This window comes from Euprymna scolopes, chromosome 43 (genome assembly GCF_053919585.1).
Source record: "Euprymna scolopes isolate OS-2025 chromosome 43, ASM5391958v1, whole genome shotgun sequence".
Classification (NCBI taxonomy): Eukaryota; Metazoa; Mollusca; class Cephalopoda; order Sepiida; family Sepiolidae; genus Euprymna; species Euprymna scolopes.
This window is the reverse complement of record NC_136524.1, coordinates 45,092,101-45,114,061: the sequence shown is the minus strand read 5'-3', so window position 1 is coordinate 45,114,061 and position 21,961 is coordinate 45,092,101. Positions and strand designations below refer to the sequence as shown.

The 21,961-nt window shown below is 34.3% G+C and overlaps 1 protein-coding gene across 1 annotated transcript; it reads left to right on the top strand.

Annotated features, from left to right (window-relative positions):
* The first annotated feature begins 3,311 nt into the window (after window positions 1-3,311).
* On the top strand, window positions 3,312-8,481 carry LOC145268425 (uncharacterized). Its single transcript, XM_080123985.1, has 2 exons — window positions 3,312-3,761; window positions 8,153-8,481. Exons 1-2 carry the CDS (start codon window positions 3,312-3,314, stop codon window positions 8,183-8,185), a joined length of 483 nt encoding a protein of 160 aa, XP_079980111.1. The 3' UTR covers window positions 8,186-8,481.
* Window positions 8,482-21,961: the final 13,480 nt, after the last annotated feature.

Genomic DNA, 21,961 nt, shown 5'->3' with positions numbered 1-21,961 from the left:
TACCCTCAAGTGGCCTCTTGGCCTTGATAAGCGGTGATGCCTTTTTAAAAAAAAAAAGGTGTTGTGATGATTATTCGGAATCAGGAATCGGAGAAATCGGAGGTTTTCGGGGTATCGGAATCGGAAAAGTTTGAGTCTATTTTCCAATGCCAAAGCTTATTCCTTAAATTATCTTTTTTATTTGATTTTGGTTTAAGAAACATCTTCCACTGCTGGTAATAATAATAATAATAATAATAATAATAATAATAATAATAATAATAAATATTGATTGATTTAAACTTCCAGTAAGACTAAAATCTCTAGTTGGCAATATATAGTTGGCAAATTGAAACCTAGGGAGGCATACATTCTGCTCAAAGACCACAAATGTGACTTCAATAATAACCCCAGCACTCGCTTGATAAACCAAACTCAACCAGAAATAGGTAGAATTAGCAAAGCAATACTTTCTGGAATAAACAAACAAATCAAACAAGACCTAGAATTAAACCAGTGGGCAAATACTGCCGAAGCAATCACTTGGTTTTTAAAATATAGAAAAAAAAAATAAATGTACGTTTATACAGTTCGACATCATAGACTTATATCCCTCGATATCCGAAGAACTTTTCAACATTGCCCTAGAATTTGCCGAGGCATACACTGATATATCCTCGGAAGAAATCCACATTATTAAAAAATGTAGAAAATCAGTTCTAGTAAATAACAATAACCAATGGATAAAGACCCAAATGACAAATTTGTTTGATTTGTCGATGGGCTCCCTGGATTCTGCAGAGGCATCAGATCTTGTGGGATTATTCATTCTATATACCCTCACAAGCATATATGATGCTACAGATATCGGCCTATATAGAGATGATGAACTAGCTATAATAAAAGAATCCAACAAAGCCAAGGGAGATAACTTTAAGAAAATCATACACAAGGAAATGAAAAAATAAGGCCTACAAATAGACGTACTAGCTAACATAAAAATAACAAACTTCCTGAACGTCACATTAAATTTAGATAAAGACACATATGAACCAATATACGTAAACCCTAAGTCCAATCACACATCATCAATTATAAAACAGATTCCCTAACTCAATCGCAAATAGACTCAGCAATAACTAAAGCGATGAAAATGTATTTAACAGGTCAATCATTATCTACGAAACAGCCCGAAAAATAGTGGATGCAAAAATATTGATATCAAATATAAGCCACAAAACACCAATAACTATAATACAATTTAAAATAGAAGAAAACGAAATATAATTTGGTATACGGCGCCATACAATCAAATGTTAAAAACAAAACATGGAAAGAAATTTCTAGATATCATCGAAAAGCACTTCCCCATAAGTAATCCCTTACACAAAATTTTCAATAAAAAATAACCTAAAGTTATCATACATCTGCTGCGAAAATTTAAAGAAGATAATTAAAGCATATAATAACAAAATATTAAATAAAGGCAATGAAAACAACAACCAAATAAACAATAAAAAAGTGGACACCATGACAAAGATAAAACTAACATAAAGGACACATATGTAACTAGTAGAAATAATAATAATAATAATAATAATAATAATAATAATAATAATAATAATAATAATAATAATAATAATAATAATAATAATAATAATAATAAACCAACTCCGGACAACAACAACCATACTAGAAATAAAAATAAAAATACTAATACGAACAAGATAAATGAAACTGCAGATCCCGCATACATTGCCCACTTCAAAATAAATGTCTAACCAAAAGCATAGTTTACCAGGCCACAATATTTACGAAAGAAAGCCCGAATAACAAAAAATATTTCATAGGTATGACTTCCTTAGATTTCCAAACCCGATATTATGACCACAAAAGTATATTCAAAAATAAAAAACACCAAATGAAAATAACTCCAGCAAACAAATACTGGGAACTCAAAGAAAGCGGACGTTCGCCGGTAGTCAAATGGAAGACAAGCAAACACATGTAGAGACCTAGACGATCCATGTAGATTATGCCTTCATAAAAAATTTGCTATCCTATACTTTAAAGAACCCCAACATCTATTAAACTGTAGGAGACAAATAGCGAACAACTGTCTTCACAAGATAAACTTTATTCTAGGATAGCGATACAAAATAATTTTAAAATTAACAATGACAATAGAAAATAAATAAATAAAATAAGCATACATATACATAAATTATCATATATATATATATATATATATATATATATATATATATATATATATATATATATAAACTAACATTTAAAAAAACACATTTAACCTAGGTTTAAAATAGATCAGAACACTAGATATCTACGCTCCCCTCTAAAATAGCACACACAAAGGAAGGGGTGAACCGGAGGTCAACTGGGTCTTTGTCCTGTAAGTGCTTTCTCATTGGTTGATTAGGAAGGGTGCGGTGGAAACTAGAAAGATGATTGGCTAACTAAAAACTCAATAGAATGTGCGTATATAAAAAAGTGAGACAACCACAACTCCTCGCATAAGCCTAATTAAACGCGGAATATTCTGTGTAGCTTAATTGCCACACACATACACACACACACACACACACACATATTTGGTAATTAAATGCATTAGAGTTTAATTTTCGTAAGTTACTATCTCTGTTGACTAGACTTTGGTTAATGAAAATTTTGACTGTAGCTTTTGACCCGTGCAATCTTTTGGGACGCAATGAACTGATTCTGATTCGGAATGGTCTGTAGAAACGTATCCATTTTTTTTTTTTTATCCAGTACAAGTCGATCGATTTGTTGAACCATTAAAGTTTGTCCCTCTTTTGTTTTAATTGATATTTCTAGACAAGGAGGCTTATTTTTAAATTGTAGTCATTTTTTTTTTTCTTTCAATTAAAAGAAATCTTAATACGTATGTTATTTTTATTTATTTATTTATTTATTTTGTATTCATTTGCAATGAACATTTATTTTCAAACATTTGTTTGCAAGTAAATGTGTGGATGAAAGATTCAAATGAAAAAAAGGTCATTTCAAGTGCAATTTTAAATAAACAAAAAACTACAGCATTTGAATTTAAGTACAACGTGATTGACGAAACTGTCGGATAATAAAGTAAAAAAGAGGGTAAGCCTATCACATTGCTAAACTATGGTTTGAATAAACGTTTAGAAAGAAGTTTGTTGAAAAGAAATAAATATAACTGATCTGATTATCGTCATAATAATAATAATAATAATAATAAGAAGAAGAAGAAGAAGAAGAAGAAGAAGAAGAAGAAGAAGAAGAAGAAGGAGGAGGAGGAGGAGGAGGGAAGAAGAATGGAAGAACGGAAGAAGAAAAAGAAGAAAAGAAGAAGAACGGAAGACGAATGGAAAAAGAAGAACAACAACAGCAACAACAACAACAACAACAACAAAACAACAACACGAAAAGAAGTAGAAGAAGTAGAAAAAAGTGGAAGAACAAGAAGAGATAGGAGAAAAAGAACGGAAGAAAAGGAAAAAAAGAAGAAGAAGAACGGAAGAAGAAGAAAAATGAAAAGAAGAAGAACAACAGCACCAACAACAATAAGAAAAGAAGTAGAAAAAAGTAGAAGAACAAGAAGAGATAGGAGAAAAAGAAGAAGAAGAGTAAGAAAGAAGAGTAAAAAGAAGAAGAAGAAGAAGAAGAAGAAGAAGAAGAAGAAGAAGAAGAAGAAGAAGACCAAAATCTCAGACGTGGCAAGTATCACATGTGCAGACGTCGATGGGGTGGCTGGCGATAATCAGGTAGGATTAATGACCATTAGCTTAAAGAGAAAGACATTGCTTTTCTAAAATAGATCAGCGCATATATATATATATATATATATATATATATATATATATATATATATATATATATATATATATATATATATACTAGCATAGTACACGGTCCTTCCGATCACATATTTATTTGCCAATTAATTCATACAACATCCGTTGGCAACAGTTATATTACTGTAAACAATATTAAGCTAAGATTAAAACCCATATTAACATGCTGTCCGACTTCAATGAAACGATAAATTCCCCGCGGAGAAAACTTTACCGATGAATTTGTTTTGAACTCCATTCCCCGATTTTCATTTCATTAGTCGCTAATGATTTGACTGGATATATATATATATATATATATATATATATATATATATATATATATATATATATATATATATTAATGATCTTCCAAATCACATCCTTACATCATTCGTAGACATTTTTGCTGACGACACTACCATCTATGGTAGCACATCTAAGACAGTACACGACCAAGTTCTCTCCGATTCTCTCTCCTCTGATCTTGATCACGTTGTATAATGGGGAAAGGAGTGGCTGGTTACTTTTAATGCATCTAAAACCAAGCTTCTATCTTTACATCATCAACGTTCTGATTCCCATCTGGCATCAATTAAAATGAATGGCTCTCGTCTTGGGGAGGCCTCAAGTTTGGACAGGCTTCTGTGCTTGACCTTTACTCCTGATCTTAAATGGAATACGTACATCAAATCTGTTGCCAAGGCCGCTGGAAAAATGGTAGGATCTTTCTATCGATCCGGTAGATATCTCACTGCTGATGCAATTCTCTATCTATATAAGAGCCAGATACGTCCAAGGATGGAATACTGTTGCCACATCTGGGCAGGAGCTGCTAAAAAAGACTTGTCCTGCCTTGATAGGGTTCAAAATAGACTTCGTGGCCTGGTGGGAGATGTCCTTTTCTCTTCGCTGCAACCTCTATCTCACAAAAGAGATGTTGCGAGTTTGTCTCTGCCTTATCGTTATTTTCATGGAAAGTATTCGACTGAGCTTCAATCTATGGTCCTCCCTCGACAAACTTTCACAAGAAACACTAGACTAGCTGAAAACATTATCAATAATTTTCCACACTCTTTATCTGTGCCTAAACCTAAACGTAGATTCCATGATCCAAGCTTCTTTCTTAGAACTGCACGCCTGTGGAATTGTCTTCCGTTTTCCTGCTTTCCAGCTGTCTATAATATGGTTGTCTTCAAGTCCAACGTGAACAAGTTTCTGATGAGCCGTTCCACTTGAGTTAACAAATTTACCGAACTTCCATTACTATCGATTACTATATTGTCCTTTTGACTACTCTACACTCTTTAACCCTTATCCTTGAGTGGCCTATCGGCCTTGATAAGTGTGCCGCCTATGTAATATATATATATATATATATATATATATATATATATATATATCCATAGTCAAACAATGTCGCAGCTCATGAGAACCATGACTTCCGGTTTGTAGCTTTTATAGCTCTAGTGAGTTGCGATATTGTTTAGATGTATGCTCATCACCTTCACTACACTGATGAAGACTGAAGGGTCGGTCGAAATTATGTACTTGTAAAAAAGTTTTTTTTTAATTTTTTTCATAATATTACTTTGTATTCCTGCACGTCACCAATTGAAAACGAATAAAGAAAAGTTATAAGCTTTTATACTTTTCGTATTCTTTTTTATACATTTTCATATATATATATATATATATATATATATATATATATATATATATATATATATATATAGTAAGTTATAAAATATATATGGCGATTAAGCTACACTGAATATTCCGCGTTTCATCCACTCTAGGATTCCTCAGGCTTATGCGCATAAGCCTGAGGAATCCTAGAGTGGATGAAATGCGGAATATTCAGTGTAGCTTAATCGCCATATACTAACTAGCTCTAACTACGTATTGAGCACTTTTGAAGTAAATACTTAAAGTTTACGCATAAATCTATACTTTCGTATATTAATTTTATGTGAGTAAATTAAGTAGTTTATATATATATATATATATATATAGTTTATATATATACATATATATATATATATATATATATATATATATATATATATATATATATATATATATATATAGTCATCCACGTGCAGTACTGTTTCGCAGCTCATCAGTGCAGCTAGACAGGCAACTACCTCAAGCCAAGGTTGAAACCCGACCGCCTGTACGACAGTCAAGGCTCCTAACCATTACGCTAATCGGCGGCTGCTGTTCGAGTTGTGAATTAACGATGTTTGGACATCGTCCGAAATACTTAAGCTTGATTTGTTTACACAAAGAGCATCGCTTTGTACGCTAATGGTAATTCGTGTATCACTTCTCAATAATTGGATAATATAAATATTTTATTACAGTTCTGATTTTTTTTAGTTGAGGGATGATTGTGTATATTATTTGTTTTTGATCGAACTATTGTTCTCATCTTGAGTGTTAATTGTGCAACGTTTCGGTCAGCGTAACCCTCGACCTTCGTCATGCATCTTGGAAAAGAAAGGAACACACTTCCCTTTACGGAACGAAGTCAAAATAATTGACAAGGATGCAAGATGAAGATTTAGCCTACATATACTAAAAAGAAAAAAATTACTAAGCATAGATATCAGCAGTATAAGGGAACGTCTAATTATAAAGAAAAACAAAATCTGTATAATCCTTTCTTAAAATTTCCATGGTAAAAGTTACCTCCCTTCTTTCACTCAATTTTTTTTACACGCATACGAAACCACGGTGAAAAATAACAAAAGCAAGTCTATGAATATGAAACCATCAACGAAGCCAGTAACTTTTCTCCTTTCGTTTTCAAGATGCCTCACGAAGGTCGGAGGCTACACCGATCGAAATGTTGCACAAACATGAGAACAATAGTCCGAGCAAAACAAGTAATATAAGTATTTAAAATTAAATCCTATCATGAGAAAGTGATGTTCGATATTAATGTGTCTGTGTTTGTGTGTGTACATTTCCCTACCAAACTACTCTGTCATTTTAAGTCCAGAGACTCGAGATTTGACATAAGGGTTATTGAGATATAAAATCTTTTTAATCGGTTTTCACCCAGAAATTTGGCTGTCAAGGGGTCAACGATTTAACCTTTGAAAACTCTACCAAACTCCTCCGCCAAATTTTGGGTCTAAACACTTAATTTTAGATGTAGGATGCTTGGACTGGATCAAACTTTATCATTTGATTTGAGCCCAAAACAATAAACATTAAAGGGTCAAAACTGGGGTCAAAGTTTTAAAAAAAATTGAACTCTGCTGTCTTTACTAAATTATTCAGCCAATTTTTGGTCTACAAATTTGAAATTTTGCATAAAGTGTATTCAGACATAGGGAAAGCTTTTTAATCGGTTTGGGTCGACAATCTGAACTGCCAAGGGGTCAAAGTTCAAAAGATTTGACCTTTGCAGTAAACTATTCTGCCAATTTTGGATCTAAACATTTAAAATTTTACATAACGGGTATTCAGACATGCAGAAAGCATTTTAATCAGTTGGAGGGTGGGGGCGAAAATTTCGCTGCCAAAGGGTCAAAGTTGAAAGAGTTGACCTTTTTAGATTCTACCAAACTCCTTCGCCAATTTTAGGTCTAAACACTTGAAATTTTAGATATAGGTTACCTGGACATGATTAAAACTTTTTAATATATGTATGCATGTAAATATATGAACAATATATTGGGCCTGAACAAAGTCGGGCTGAACTGCTAGTATATGAAAAAATGAATATATATATATATATAATGACCCCGCTAATTAATTCCCTAATAGTAGCCCCCTGCTTCAAAGTGGCATTGTGCCTTGTTTGGGGTGAAAATTGAATAAAATATATATATATATATATATATATATATATATATATATATATATATATATATATATATATATATATATATATGGCGATTAAGCTACACTGAATATTCCGCGTTTCATCCACTCTAGGATTTTTAGGCTTATGCATAAGCCTGAAGAATCCTAGAGTGGATGAAACGCCGAATATTCAGTGTAGCTTAATCGCCACATATATTTTATAACTAACTAACTAGCTCTACCTACGTATTGAGCACTTTTGAATAAATACTTTTACGCATAAATTTATACTTTCGTATATTAATTTCATGAGTAAATGAAGTAGCTATATATATATATATATATATATATATATATATATATATATATATATATATATATATATATATAGAGAGAGAGAGAGAGAGAGAGAGAGAGAGAGAGAGAGAGAGGGGGGGGAGAGATTGTGGATTGTGTTACCTCTTCGGATGTTTTATTTCTTTCTCCTCTTTTTTTCTCTTCAGGTCACAATAAGTTCAACTGACACTGGACGCTGAAGATGAAGTACCGGATATAAATCAGTCATGAGAGATGCATGTTTCCGGGTCGAGAAGGAAAAGATTTTCGGGATGAGGAGGGGGGGGAGGGTCTGACTAGTCACGTGATTAAAATTAAAGACTGGAACACAAAAACAAACCACCTCTTTTGACCTTTGGTCAGAAGCAAACTGTTGCTACACGTCACTTTTTCTGTCCCCGGCCAGAAATTTCGCTTGAATTTTCCTTCTTCTCTTTTAGCAGTCTGACCTGCCAGTTCCTGTTACAAATAAAATATTCTTCGTGGTTACTGTTAAAAAGAAGTTTGTTATTTCTTTTGTGCCTTGTCCTTTAAACAGAATTTATTAGGAAGGTAAAACAAATAATAAATAATTATTTTAAATTTTGCCCAAAATCCAGAGTGACATTTTTTATAAGAGCTGAATTTTCGGTATTATTATACAAACACCGTGACAGCGTTAGGGTTAGGGTTGGGGTTAGGGTTAGGTTTAGGGTTAGGGTTAGGGTTAGGGTTAGGGGTTAGGGTTAGGGGTAGGGGTAGGGGTAATTCGCTGTCACGGTGTTTGTATAGTTTTACCGAATTTTCCACCACGTTAAAAACCGCTAAACCAAATATTTACTTACATACATTCCTATATATGAACAGTTCGAATACAAAAAAAAAAAAACGCGTTAAATCTAATGTATTTAAATTTAGACATTAAACAAAAAAAGATTTAATACATTAAATATAGACTTGGACGAAAAATTAAATAAAAATCAAAGGGAAATGTTCACATTATCACACAATAAAAAGGTGATAGGGTGTGGGGGAATGTTGAGATGAAAGACTTTTTGTAGTGATAGCTTCGTATTTTTAAAATGTCGTTTATTGCGTTTTGCATTCGAATTCTCCGTATAAAAACCCATGTATAAGAAATGTACGCATACATATAAGTAAAGAAGACTAGTAAAAAAAAACTTGCGTTCAAACAAATACAGACTTATGTCATACGAGTGGGCATATGCACACAATCTAATATATATATATATATATATATATATATATATATATATATATATATATATATATATATATATATATATATATATATATTATTATATATATTATTATATATATTATTATATATATATATATATATTAGATTGTGTGCATTATTATATATATATATAAGTAAAAGTGTCTGTCTGGCTGTGTATCTGTGTGTCTGTGTTTATCTGTGTACATTTCCCTACGCAATAACTCTGTCAATTTTTAGTCTACAGACTCGAAATTTGATATACAGGGTACTGAGATTTGGGAAATTTTGTGATCGGTTTTCGGCCATTAATTTGGCGATTAAGGGGTCAAAATTCAACGGTTTAACCTTTGAGAACTCTATAAAACCCCTTCGACAATTTTCGGTTCAAACACTTGAAATTTTCGATATAAGTTCCTTGGACATGGATCTAACTTAATAACTTGATTTGAGCGCAAAACAATAAATTTTAAGGGGTCATAATAGGGGTCAAAGTTTAAAAAATTAACCACTTTCTTTCTTTTTTTTTTTTTTTTTTTGCTCAACATACATCTCCAAACACCCGGGCAACGCCTGGCACCCATGCTAGTATATATATAAAAGTGAACGTGTCTGTGTATCTGTCTGTCTGTGTATCTGTGTGTCTGTGTGTGTACATTTCCCTACGCTATAACTCTGTTAATTTTTAGTCTACAGACTCGAAATTTGATATACAGGGTACTGAGATTTGAGGATCGGTTTTCGGCCATTAATTTGGCGATTAAGGGGTCAAAATTCAACGATTTGACCTTTGCGAACTCTACCAAACTCCTCCAACAATTTTCGGTCCAAACACTTGAAATTTTTGATAAAGGTTCCTTGGACATTGATCTAACTTCATAGCTTGATTTGAGCCCAAAACAATAAATTTTAAGGGGTCATAATAAGGGTCAAAGTTTAAAAAATTGACCTTTTTTTCTTTTTCTTTTTTTTTTTTTTTTTTGCTCAGCATACACCTCCAAACACCCGGGCAATGCCGGGCACCCATGCTAGTACGTATATATTTTTGTTTACCAAATTTTGGTCTACAGACAGGAAACTTCATATATAAGGTATTTGAATCCATGCAAAACTTTATATTTGGGTTTTAGCCCGGAAAAATCGGTGCAAAAGTGTGAAAATTTTTTTTTTTAATGAAATTTGCCCGGTGAAGGTCGAATTATGAATGCATAACGTAGTAGTTATTGGTTCTTGTTTTAATTTTTAGCCTTGCACTCACCATGTTTTCGTAGCCAAATCGTTGATGGCAGAGGCAAAATAAACTATGAGCTGAATGTTTTGGTTTCGATTCTCGGTGGTGGCGCATGAGTCTTTTTTTTTTTTTTAAATCATTATTATATATTGCATCCAATCTATCTATCTATCTATCTATCTATTTATATATATATATATATATATATATATATATATATATATATATATATATATCTGTATATATATATATATATATATATATATATATATATATATATATATGTATATATATATATGTATATATATATATATATAAATGAAAATGTCTATCTGTCTTTTCTCTATGGTAGTTCACGAAGACTATTATACAGAAAGGCATTACTTTACACATTCACACTTTTTAATATATACATATGCACATAACCTTATGAACATTACATAGGGCTCGAGCAAAGCCGGGCGGAACTGCTAGTATATATATATATATATATATATATATATATATATATATATAAAAGTGAACGTGCCTGTGTGTCTGTCTGTCTGTATGTCTGTGTACATTTCCCTATGCAATAACTCTGTCAATTTTTAGTCTACAGACTCGAAATTTGATATACAGGGTACTGAGATTTGGGAAATTTTGTGATCAGTTTTCGGACAGAAATTTGGCTGTTAAGGGATCAAAGTTCAACGATTTGACCTTTGAGAACTCTACAAAACTCCTCCAACAATTTGGGGTCTAAACACTTGAAATTTTCGATATAGGTTCCTTGGACATGGATCTAACTTAATAACTTGATTTGAGTCCACAACAATCAATTTTAAGGGGGTCATAATAAGGGTCAAATTTTTAAAAAATTGACCTTTTTTTTTTTTTTTTTTTTTTTGTTCAGCATACACCTCCAAACACCCGGGCAACGCCGGCCCGAAATGCTAGTATATATATATATATATATATATATATATATATATATATATATATATATATATATATATATATGTGTGTGTGTGTGTGTGTGTGTGTGTGTGTGTGTGTGTGTGTGTGTAGACAAAAGATTTTGAAACATCAGTTGGAAATATTTACTGATTTAAAACCACCTGAACAGTGAGAATTATTTTTTTTTTTTTTTCTCTCACTGGTTTTCCAACTGAAACCAATTTCCCTCTTTCCTCATTCGATTCTTAGCTTTTAATTTACCATTCTGACGTTTCCTCTTAGAGGGTCAGACGATAAGGCCTTAAGGAAATTTTAACTATTCCACCTGCCCGTTTTTTTTTTTTTTGTTTGTTTCTTTGATCTTTTTATTTTCCATAAATTAAATTATGTTCCCTCTGAAATTTCTCCTTCCATTTTGCTGTACCAAGAATTTACTTATATATATATATATATATATATATATATATATATATATATATATATATATATATATATATATATATATATATATATATATATATATATATATATATATTCCTTCTGTGTCCATATATATATATTAACAAGCATATCTATCCATCTATTTATGATTACCTTCTTCTTTTCTATATTAGCTTAAGTATGTTCATTTCTTGCCTTCTTTTATCTAGTCTCCCTATGCCAATCGTACCCTAATCACATGTAAGAAATGATAGGAGGCGATAAGAGAACAATCTGAAATTATAAATTTAAACTCTTTATACGGGGAGAAGGGGGTTGTTATTCAAAAAGTAAAGCCGCCTATGTTTTTTTTTTGTTTTTGTTTTTTTTTTAACTCATAAAAGTTGAGGAACTATAAATATGGGAATGGTACCATTAAAACAAGTGACCTTTTGTGCTCCAGAATTTATTTTCCTACATAGTCACATTTCCAGGAAATAAACGACGGCTGTGCACGGGCGTCCGCAACACGCTTTGTCATACAAGGGCTATTCTAAAAGTAAAGCATCCTATTTTTTTATTAACTCAAAAAAGTTGAAGAGCTACGAAGACAGAAGTGGTAGCATTAAAACGAGCTACCTTTCTGTTTTCCAGAGTTTATTTTTTGTTGCATAGTCACCAGCATTCTCAATGCACTTTTGTAAGGAATTCAATGATGCACCTCTGTGATGCACGTCCATGACAGGGGTTGCTTTCTTGAGTTCTACACCGTCAATATATGCAATATAGACAACGTTCAGGTCACAAATGCATAAGTTTAGTCATCATAATAATGCAATTTGCAATCCTATCTGATCCATTCGGGCGGAATAAAAAAATAGGAGGCATTACTTCTGGAACGCCATTCATATTTCAAATTTATTAATAAAGGAAGATTTACTGCCTGGCATGATATTTAATCTAGAATTTGTCTTAAAAGAAATCTTCAATTTGTTTTCGCCTCATTTCCATTTATTTAAATATTTTTTTTCTTTGTTAATGGCTGCGTCTCTTTTTATCCCATTCGTAATTTTATCCCAAGGAGAAAAGGCCATTAAATACCAGAGTGGTTACTCAGAAGCTGAAAAGATATAACTGTTCAAGGATGAAGATAACGATTGATGTCCTATTTGACAGCTTCCAGTTAATAAACATTATACAAAAAAAAAAAAAAAAAAAAAAATCAAGAAACTGTCGGGGAAATTCCACACGCAAGAAGTTTCGAAGAATAAATTCCGATTATAATGGAGATAGGAGGTTGCAATTGTGAAGTTATCCAACGTGAGTAAGTTCTTGATGAGCCCCTTAAAGTAATCCAATTTACCAAATTTTCACTACGAACGATTACTTGTCCCATTGACTACTGTACACTCATTAATCCTTATCCTCGAGTGACCTCCGGATCTTGATAAGTGATAATTCCTTTGTAAAAAAAAAAAAAAAATTTGATACCGACATTGGCTAACAACCTGTAGTGAATTGAGCTGATTATAAAAATTATGCCATAGGGAGGGTGTAGGTGTGGGAAATTCCGATATCTGAGATTAAGCCTTTGGTGTATGTATTTAATTTATGGCTATTTATGATATTTTATGCTATCTACAAGGGTCGTTCCAAAAGTAAAGCCTCCTATTTTTTTAACTGAAAAAGTTGAAGAGCTATGAAGATGGAAGTGGTACCATTAAAACGAGCAACTCTTTGTGCTCCAGAATTTATTTTCCTACATAGTCACCACTGTTCTCAGTTCACTTTTGCCAGGAATTCAATGACACATCTCTGCTTCTGACACACGTCCATGACAGGAGTTGCTTCCTTAGATTCTCACACCGTCAATATCTGCAACAGAGAGGTGAAACTTTCAGGACATGAATGCATAAGTCCAGTCATCATAATGCAATTTGCAATCCCCTTCTGATCTATTCGGTCGGAATAAAAATTAGGAGGCATTATTTTTGCCTCAGTTGGTAGATTGTGCCACTGGTGAGTGGGTGTTATTGGCTCTGATTGTATTTTTTGTGTTTGTTGAACCTCAGGCGGAACTGAGTATCTGTTTCACTGGCATAAATCATTCTAACTGCAAGATGTGCAGTAGATAGAATAGATGACATCATTGGGTCAGATATGTGAATTGGGTAAAGGGATGGCAGGATTTGTATTATATGCTTGCAGACCCCTATATTTGAAAGGGGTGCTTCGAGGTGGACGATGATGTAAAGAATTTGTAGGAGCTCAAAACTCTGATATCTGAGTTTACATGTGTATTTAATTTTTTGTTTTACTCATATTTACTCCAGACAAAACAAATTGCCACCTAGACATTACAAAGTAGGGACTTGAGCAGCTAGATGTTTGTTCACATTACATTCAATTTTTTTGTTTTTACTCATATTCACTTCTGATTGAACAGGTTAGGAAGGAAGTGTATTCAAAATCTCCAGCCGTGAAAATTCGTTCCTGCTGATGTTCATTGCAATCCCGTCTGCTACAATTCCCATTCTGAATTCTTAAATAATTCTTTGTTTTTTCTTCTTTCCACAAGATTTTTCAGGAGTGTTCACACGTGATCGCCTAAACAAAGTAGAATCTCGGTTTTCTACTTAGATTTAAGTGGAGAAAAAGAGCACAAATATCTTTTAATAGTTAAATAAAAATCATCTGGGTATGTGTTACACCATCGACCTTCTAAGCACTAAGGTCCACACTTACATAGTCTGTCGACGCCTCATTATCATTAATTGATGTCAACTCATCTTGATCTACTCCAAACCACAACTTGTCTTCAACGGAATCAAACTCGCAACTGCCTCAACTGTCACAAATCCAAGACTGCCTATAAACTATCACAAAAGTCATTGCCACTCTTAAAACTAACCCTAAATATTTATATCGACCTTTATGTGTGGTCTTTTGTCTGCCACACCTTGATTAACAATCCCATTTTAGCTTTCTTTTATGTACCTTTGTGAACAACTTCCTCTCCATTGTTCTGCTGACAAAATTATTTCCTCTATTTTGTTCATATTATTCCCCTCTTTTTATTTACTTCCTAACACTAAGGGGGCGTTGGTAGTGTAGGGGAACAAAAAGAATAACACCGGGTTACGGTGTGGGGTAAGGAGTTTTGTCCCTTGAGAAGAGAGACGGAGTTTGGACACGTGCAGAGGCGGCACGAAAATTCTCCCCGGGTGAAACTATGTCGGACAAAACAGAGTAGAACTCTAGACCACGGGTCCCCCCACCCCACTCAGCCGGTAAACCCACTATTGAAGTGAGTAATGTTTTTATTGCGGTGTTTGATATTGCAGTTGTCACCCCATTTTCATGTTTGTCAATAAATATTTATTCTAAAGTACTTGTGTCACAGTTAATATTCATTTATGTTGGCAGGTAGTTATGTCCGAAGCTTAGCTCCTACCACAATAGTATCACACCCAGCACTGTTGTTTGTGAAAGGTATTTTCCTTCTGGGTATGAAATAATGATTATAAGAAAAGTATTCCAAAATATTTTGTGGTGTGTCTACCCTACGGATAATAATGAACTCCCCCTCAACCTACATACCCCCTCTCCCGATAAACCACCCATTTAGCAACAAAATTAAGATATCTGGGCAGGAGCTGCTAGAAGCAGCTTATCCTGCCTTGAAAGAGTTCAAAATAGACTTCATAACCTAGTGAAGGATGCCCATTTCTCTTCCTTGCAGCCTGTTTCCCACAGAAGAGATGCTGTGAGTTTGTCTCTGCTTTATCATTATTTTCATGACAAGTGCTCGTCTGAACTCCAATCCATGGTCCCCACGAAAAACACTCGTGTAGTTGAAACCACTATCAGTAATTTCCCAGACTCTTTATCTGTACCTAAAACCTAAACGTACATTCCATGAACAACGCTAATTTTTTAGAACTGCATGCCTGTGGAGCTCTTTTCCGTTTCCCTGCTTTCTAGCTGACTATAATATGGTCGTTTTCAAGTTCAATGTAAACAAGTTCTTGATGAGCCATTCCCCTAAGTAATCCAATTTACCAAATTTCCACTACTAACGATTACTACGATATTGTCCAAGTGACTACTCTACACTCATTAACCTTTATCCTCGAGTGGCTTCTAGGCCTTGATAAGTGGTGACTCTATTTGTAAAAACAAAAAAAAAAAAATGACACACTTTCACTGTAGAGCATTCCTAAATGCCAGAAAATTTTCTACTCTAAGAGCTTTTTCCTTTGAACTGCTAGTCTTTGGAATACCCTCCCTATTTCCTGCTTCACTGACATGCAGAAATTTAAATGTAATGTGAACAGACATCTCGCTCATCTCCTCACATCGTCTCCTATAAACATGATCCCAAATAGTAGCTTCTTTTGTTCAAGTTGCAATATGTGTTGTTTGGTTTGAACAAAAGCAAAATAAAAAATAAAAAAAGATCAGGATAATATATCTCCCAACGTTAGCACACAAGCCATGTGCACTTGGCAGTCGGACTGACGTATAACCATACTCTTTATTTGTTGTATTTGCCTTTGTGTGCAACATAATTTTATTTCAACTAACTGTGTCTTTCTTCTGAACCCTTATGGGACCACAACAATTACCCAGTGTGAGAACATCATCAGCTTTGACATTGAAAGTTTCCAAAGTAGATGATTTTAATTTTCTGGATGGCATACTTTTCTAAAATTTCTGAAAATCAGAAAAAGCGCTTTTTTTTTTTAGTTGATTTCTTTTATGTAAAAGCTTCTCTATAATAACATGAAAGGAAATTTTTTTTTTTTTGGGGGGGGGGGTATAACCCTCTTTAAAGGGTCATAAGTGAAAACAGAACCCAGTCTCTGAAAGAAATAAACATTATACCGGTTGTGACGTGACGGGAGAACCTTCAGAAATACTTAGAAGCAATCCCTGTAACGAAATACAGATAGCAGCCAGAAAGGGAACAGTGTTCATTCTTAAAAGAGCCCTCGGACATAAATTTAAATTGTAACAGAATCAAGTGTAAGCCCCAGAAGGGAGCCACTTGATCTCTTCAAACTGACAAAGGCAAAATAAATTAAAATAAATGGGAATAGATTAGCAAAATGTATTAACAAGAACATACAAAAGTGTGAGTTGTTTGTTTAGTCGGCTGGTCCACCAGATTGTCTTCCGGTATTTATTGTGTATGGATGAGTTCATTCGTAGGTAATACAGCAGTCTTGTTGATAACTCTGAAGAATTAGCAAAAACAAAACTGGGAATCATAGTAAAATGTTTACGTGGTGAACCAAAATTTTGACTTAAACTTAGTCCAGTCCTCAAATTAGAGGTAATATTCTATACAAAAATGTTTCATCTACTATTACAGCTACTATAACTGGTACAAATAATTATAAGAAGACAGACCAACGAAATCATGCATGAGAAAACATGGACAAGCCTGCAAAAAAGGCCACTTGACTGGAAATGTCTTCTCAACCATCGAATCTTTTCTCTCCGATAGGTTTATACAAGTAGTCATTGATGGGCAGATGTCCGAAGCTCAAAGTATCAACACTGGCGTACCTCAAGGATCCATGCTGGGCCCTACTCTCTTATCTTCATCAATGATCTATCAAATCACATTCCAAATTCATTCATCTATAGCAACAATTCAAAGGTCAACAACGACCAAGATCTCTTTGAGTCTCCCTCCTCTGAACTTGAGCACGTGATGCAATGAGGCAACAGGTGGCTGGTTAATTTTAATGTATCTATCTATTCACCACTTGACCTCAATTCAAATGAATGGCTCTCGTCTCAAAGACGCTCCCTGCTTTGACAAGCTTCTGGGTCTGATCTTCATCCCTGACCTGAAATGGAAGACTTATATCAAACCTGCTGCCAAGGTTGAGAGAAAAATGGTTGCATCATTCTACCACTCCAGAAGGTATCTCTCTCTTGACACACTCCTCTACCTGTATAAGAGTCAGATACCTCCTAAAATTGAGTACTGTTGCCACATCTGATTGGAGCTGCTTGGAGCACCTTATCCTGCCTTGGCAAAGTTCCAAATCGTCTTCGAAACCTTAGGTGATGCCCCCTTTTCTCCTCTGAACTATGGTCTCCCTCTGCTAAACTGTTAAAAAAAGCATTCGTCTAGCTACAACCACTGTCAAAAATTTCTTCCACTTTCTATCTGTACATAAATCTAAATGCAAATTCTATATAAAAAAAAAAAAGCTTCTTTGCTAGAACTATTCACCCGTGGAACTCTATTCCACTGGCCTACTTTCCAGCTGACTACAACTTGGTCGTCTTCAAGTCCAATGTAAACAAGTTCTTGTTGAGCTGTTCTTATAAATGATCCAATTCAATTCTACCCAACATCCACCGCTAACGGTCACTACGCTGTTGTCTCAGTGACCACCTTACACGCATTAACCCTTGTCCTCTAGTGGTTTTCAGTCCTTGATTAGTGGTAACTCTTTTGTAAAAATAAAAAAAAAAGTTGTTATTGCCAGGCGCACAAATTAGAGCAATTTTCGCCAATTAACTAGAAGTACTTAAATGCAGATATGTTTGTCGCCGATACAGAACCACACACTATAAAACTGAGTGTGTCAATATTCCATCATTTTATTGCAGACAGCAGATAAACTCATTAAGAGACACCATGGGATGATGCCTAAAGCACGGATATTGCATGATGAATAAGTGGACAGGAGATTAGCCAAGCATCTTAACTAATGCATTCACTTTCTCAAAGTCAGCTAATTTAAAATCATCTACTGTGCTTGAATGCTAGGCAATTATTTCCCCCCTCCATGGACTCGTGCAGCATCCACACATTTATCTAGCTGCCAGTTTTTTTTTTGTTGTTGTTTGTTTGTTTTTGGTGTCATTTCTTTTCTAATTATACACTGACTCTACCGTGCTCCAACCCCTGTCCCATTACCACAATATTACATCTCTGTGCCTATCTTACAAGTATTTTAATAGAATGTGTTCTGATGAACTCATAGCACTTGTTCCCCCATTGATGTAAATGCTCCAAGCAAACCCGACAACGAGCAAAGTTCCACCCCTTCACTGTAAAGGTTTCCGGACAGCGGAAAGCCTTCTACTCTAATAGTTTCTTCCCTCAAAATGCTAGGCTTCGGAATTCCCTCCCAGTCTCCTGCTGCCTTGGCTGTACTATCATGCAGAAATGTAAATGTAACGTGAACAGACATCTTTCTGCTCAAGTATTTACATAGTGCACCTGTAGATATGGGCCTGTATGTCTACCACTAGTCTCTTACTCTTAGGTAGGGTCCAAAAAAAGCCTCAAACTCTAATTTTTACCGCAATGTCGCATTTCTGTGTCTGCTTTACAAGTACTTCAATGGAATGTGCTCTGATGAACTTAAAGCACTTGTGCTCTCTAAACGTGCATACTCTCGACTAACCCGACAAGCAGCAAAATCCCACCCCTTCACTGTTGAAGTCACTAGATTGTTGGAAAGTCTTCTATTCTGATACTTTCTTACCCCTGATTGCTTCTCCTGCTTCCCCCATTGTTCTGACAGGCAAAAGTTTAAATGTAATGTGAACAGACATCTTGCTGCTCAACTCCCCACAGTCCCATGTTAGACGTGATCCCAAACATTTTAAAAGAGTGAGGTTAAGCTCCCCTTACTCTGATTTAAAATATGGCAGAGTTACTCGCGATATTTTAAAATAAATATATTTTAATAGGTATTTTACACTGGTGGGGGTTGCTAGGTTCGCATTCTTATAGTTTTAAAAGGATCTAGACGCCCCCCCTCCCCATGTTTTAAAATGAATATTTTTAAATGTTTACTCATTTAATAAAATTTTTTATTTATGTGCGGATTCTGCTCGATATACAATTTTAAATGTAAATGTGATATGTTTTACAATCCACAGTGATTAGTGTTTTTACTTAATGTCGAGTGGAACACTAGCCCAATAAAAAATTCATTTGTTACACAGCTATTTTTCCTTGTGCTCGTGTACTGCTTAACATTACTTCTTTTTTCGAGCCAAATAAATACTTTACATTAAGTAAAAACTCTAAAAACTTCTCTAGCTAGGCAGACGAATATCTGCCTAGCTTGCTTTTGGTAACATTTATTTTTTATATATTTGATTTTTTTTTACCACTTTTTGGAGTTGCTGAGGATTGTGAAACATACCCTATAAATGATATTGCCGTAGTAGCACAAATCATAGCGTGTTTAATAGAATTACATTTTTAACATTAATTTTATAATTGATAGCTGACATTTGGATTAGATTAGTTTTGGGGGGTAAATCTTACAGTTGAATAATTGACATTATTGTTATTTTCAATAAGAGAGAGGAATGGGTTGGGCATACGAGAAAAAAGGATAGAGGGAGAGGGTAAAATGGGAAACGATAGGAAGGCGGAGTGTGAAAGGTAAAATATAGGTGGTTTAATATAAATATGTTAAACACACTTTTTAAGCTTTTCTATTTTTTTTAATAGCCCTTAGCAATGCTGGTTGGTTCTAATATTATATATATATATATATATATATATATATATATATATATATATATATATATATATATATATATATATAAGAAGAACATAGCTGTAAAGTAAAAGTTTACAAAAAGTTTTTATTATTCGGCAGAATACTCCAAAGCGTTTTAGCCATTTGGAGACAAGATACAGCAGCATGCCAAAGATATACTGACTGAATTTAAAACAAATTTTCTAATGGAGCTTAATAAGGAATATCCGCCTTACTTAAGGCAAAAATGCTAGTGTTATTTTGGTGCCTTAAACTTCTTTTCCCACCCCCTTTTTTGCTGATGAGATTATATTCAATTATTGTCAATAATTATTGTCGCTTCCAATAAGATGAACATCGTTTCCGAAACGATCGTACACTCGTGTTGAGTTTGTTTGTTTTTTTTTCTTTTGAAACATATTTTTAATTCACAATTATTAATCTTTTTACTCAATATTAATATAGCTCTGGAATACATATACCTATTGAGCTTTATTATATATCCACAGTACAATGGGCACTGTTCTTTTTAAAGTATTAATACATTAAAATAAACTCTGCTCTTTAGACTCCAGGTCTGATTCCCTCTATAAAATATAATATATATATGATGATTGCTGCATCTTTCCAGATGACCACCGTCACATTGAGTTCTTCCAATCTTGTCGTCCATGCCATCTCAGATGACTCTGCACTCCTGCCGCAGATTTGCACATCTTGAAGCAGATGTGACATGCAAATTGAGCAATTTCCACTGAGTTGACTTCCTCTAGAGGTTGAAGGGTATTCCTATGAACAATCGCATGTCTTCTCAAACCAGCAGTAGACTTGTAAACTTTGCTGCATGTTAAACAGATCATTTGGTTCATACTAATAAGTGCAAAGTTGACCTGAACAGGAGTTTTGTGTGACTTAAGGTGGTTGACATAGCTAGCTTTTGACAGTTCTGAGTTTTAAGACCATCAATTAAACCTTTGCGAAGTTCTCAGTTCAGATTGCTGTGGGCCTGCTTCCATCACAACTTTCATGTACAGGCTTTCACTACTTCGGCCTTTGTAGAGTAAGTTCTTCCCATGTGTCGATGTCGATTTGTAAGACTTTCAAAATATTCTTTGTAGAGTCCCTGAACCTCTTCCTAGGCTTGTGTTGAGGGCGCTTGCCATTTTCCAGCTCCCCATAAAAAATTTGTTTTGCCAGCCTACAATCTTTCATTCGAACCAAGTGGCCCACCCAACGCATGTGAGATCTGATTACAAGGGTTTCAACACTAGAGCAGCATGCTCTCACAAGGACTTCAGTGTCGGGTACTTGTGCTTGCCACTTGATGTTTAAGATATGTCTCAAGCATTTTTGGTGAAATCGTTCAAGTCATTTAATGTGCCTTTGATGCAATGTCCATGTCTCTGATGAATGCAACAGCGTGGTTAGCACACAGGTCTTGTAAACGCAGATCTTAGTCCTGTCTGTGATGCCACAATCAGACCACCCTCTCTTCTCCAACTTTCCAAAAGCTACAGATGCCTTCTGAATTTGCGTGTGGATTTCAGTGTCGAGACAGCCATCCCTCGACAGAGAACTACCAAGGTACACAAATGAATCAACTACCCCTAGTATAGCACCACAGACCATCATG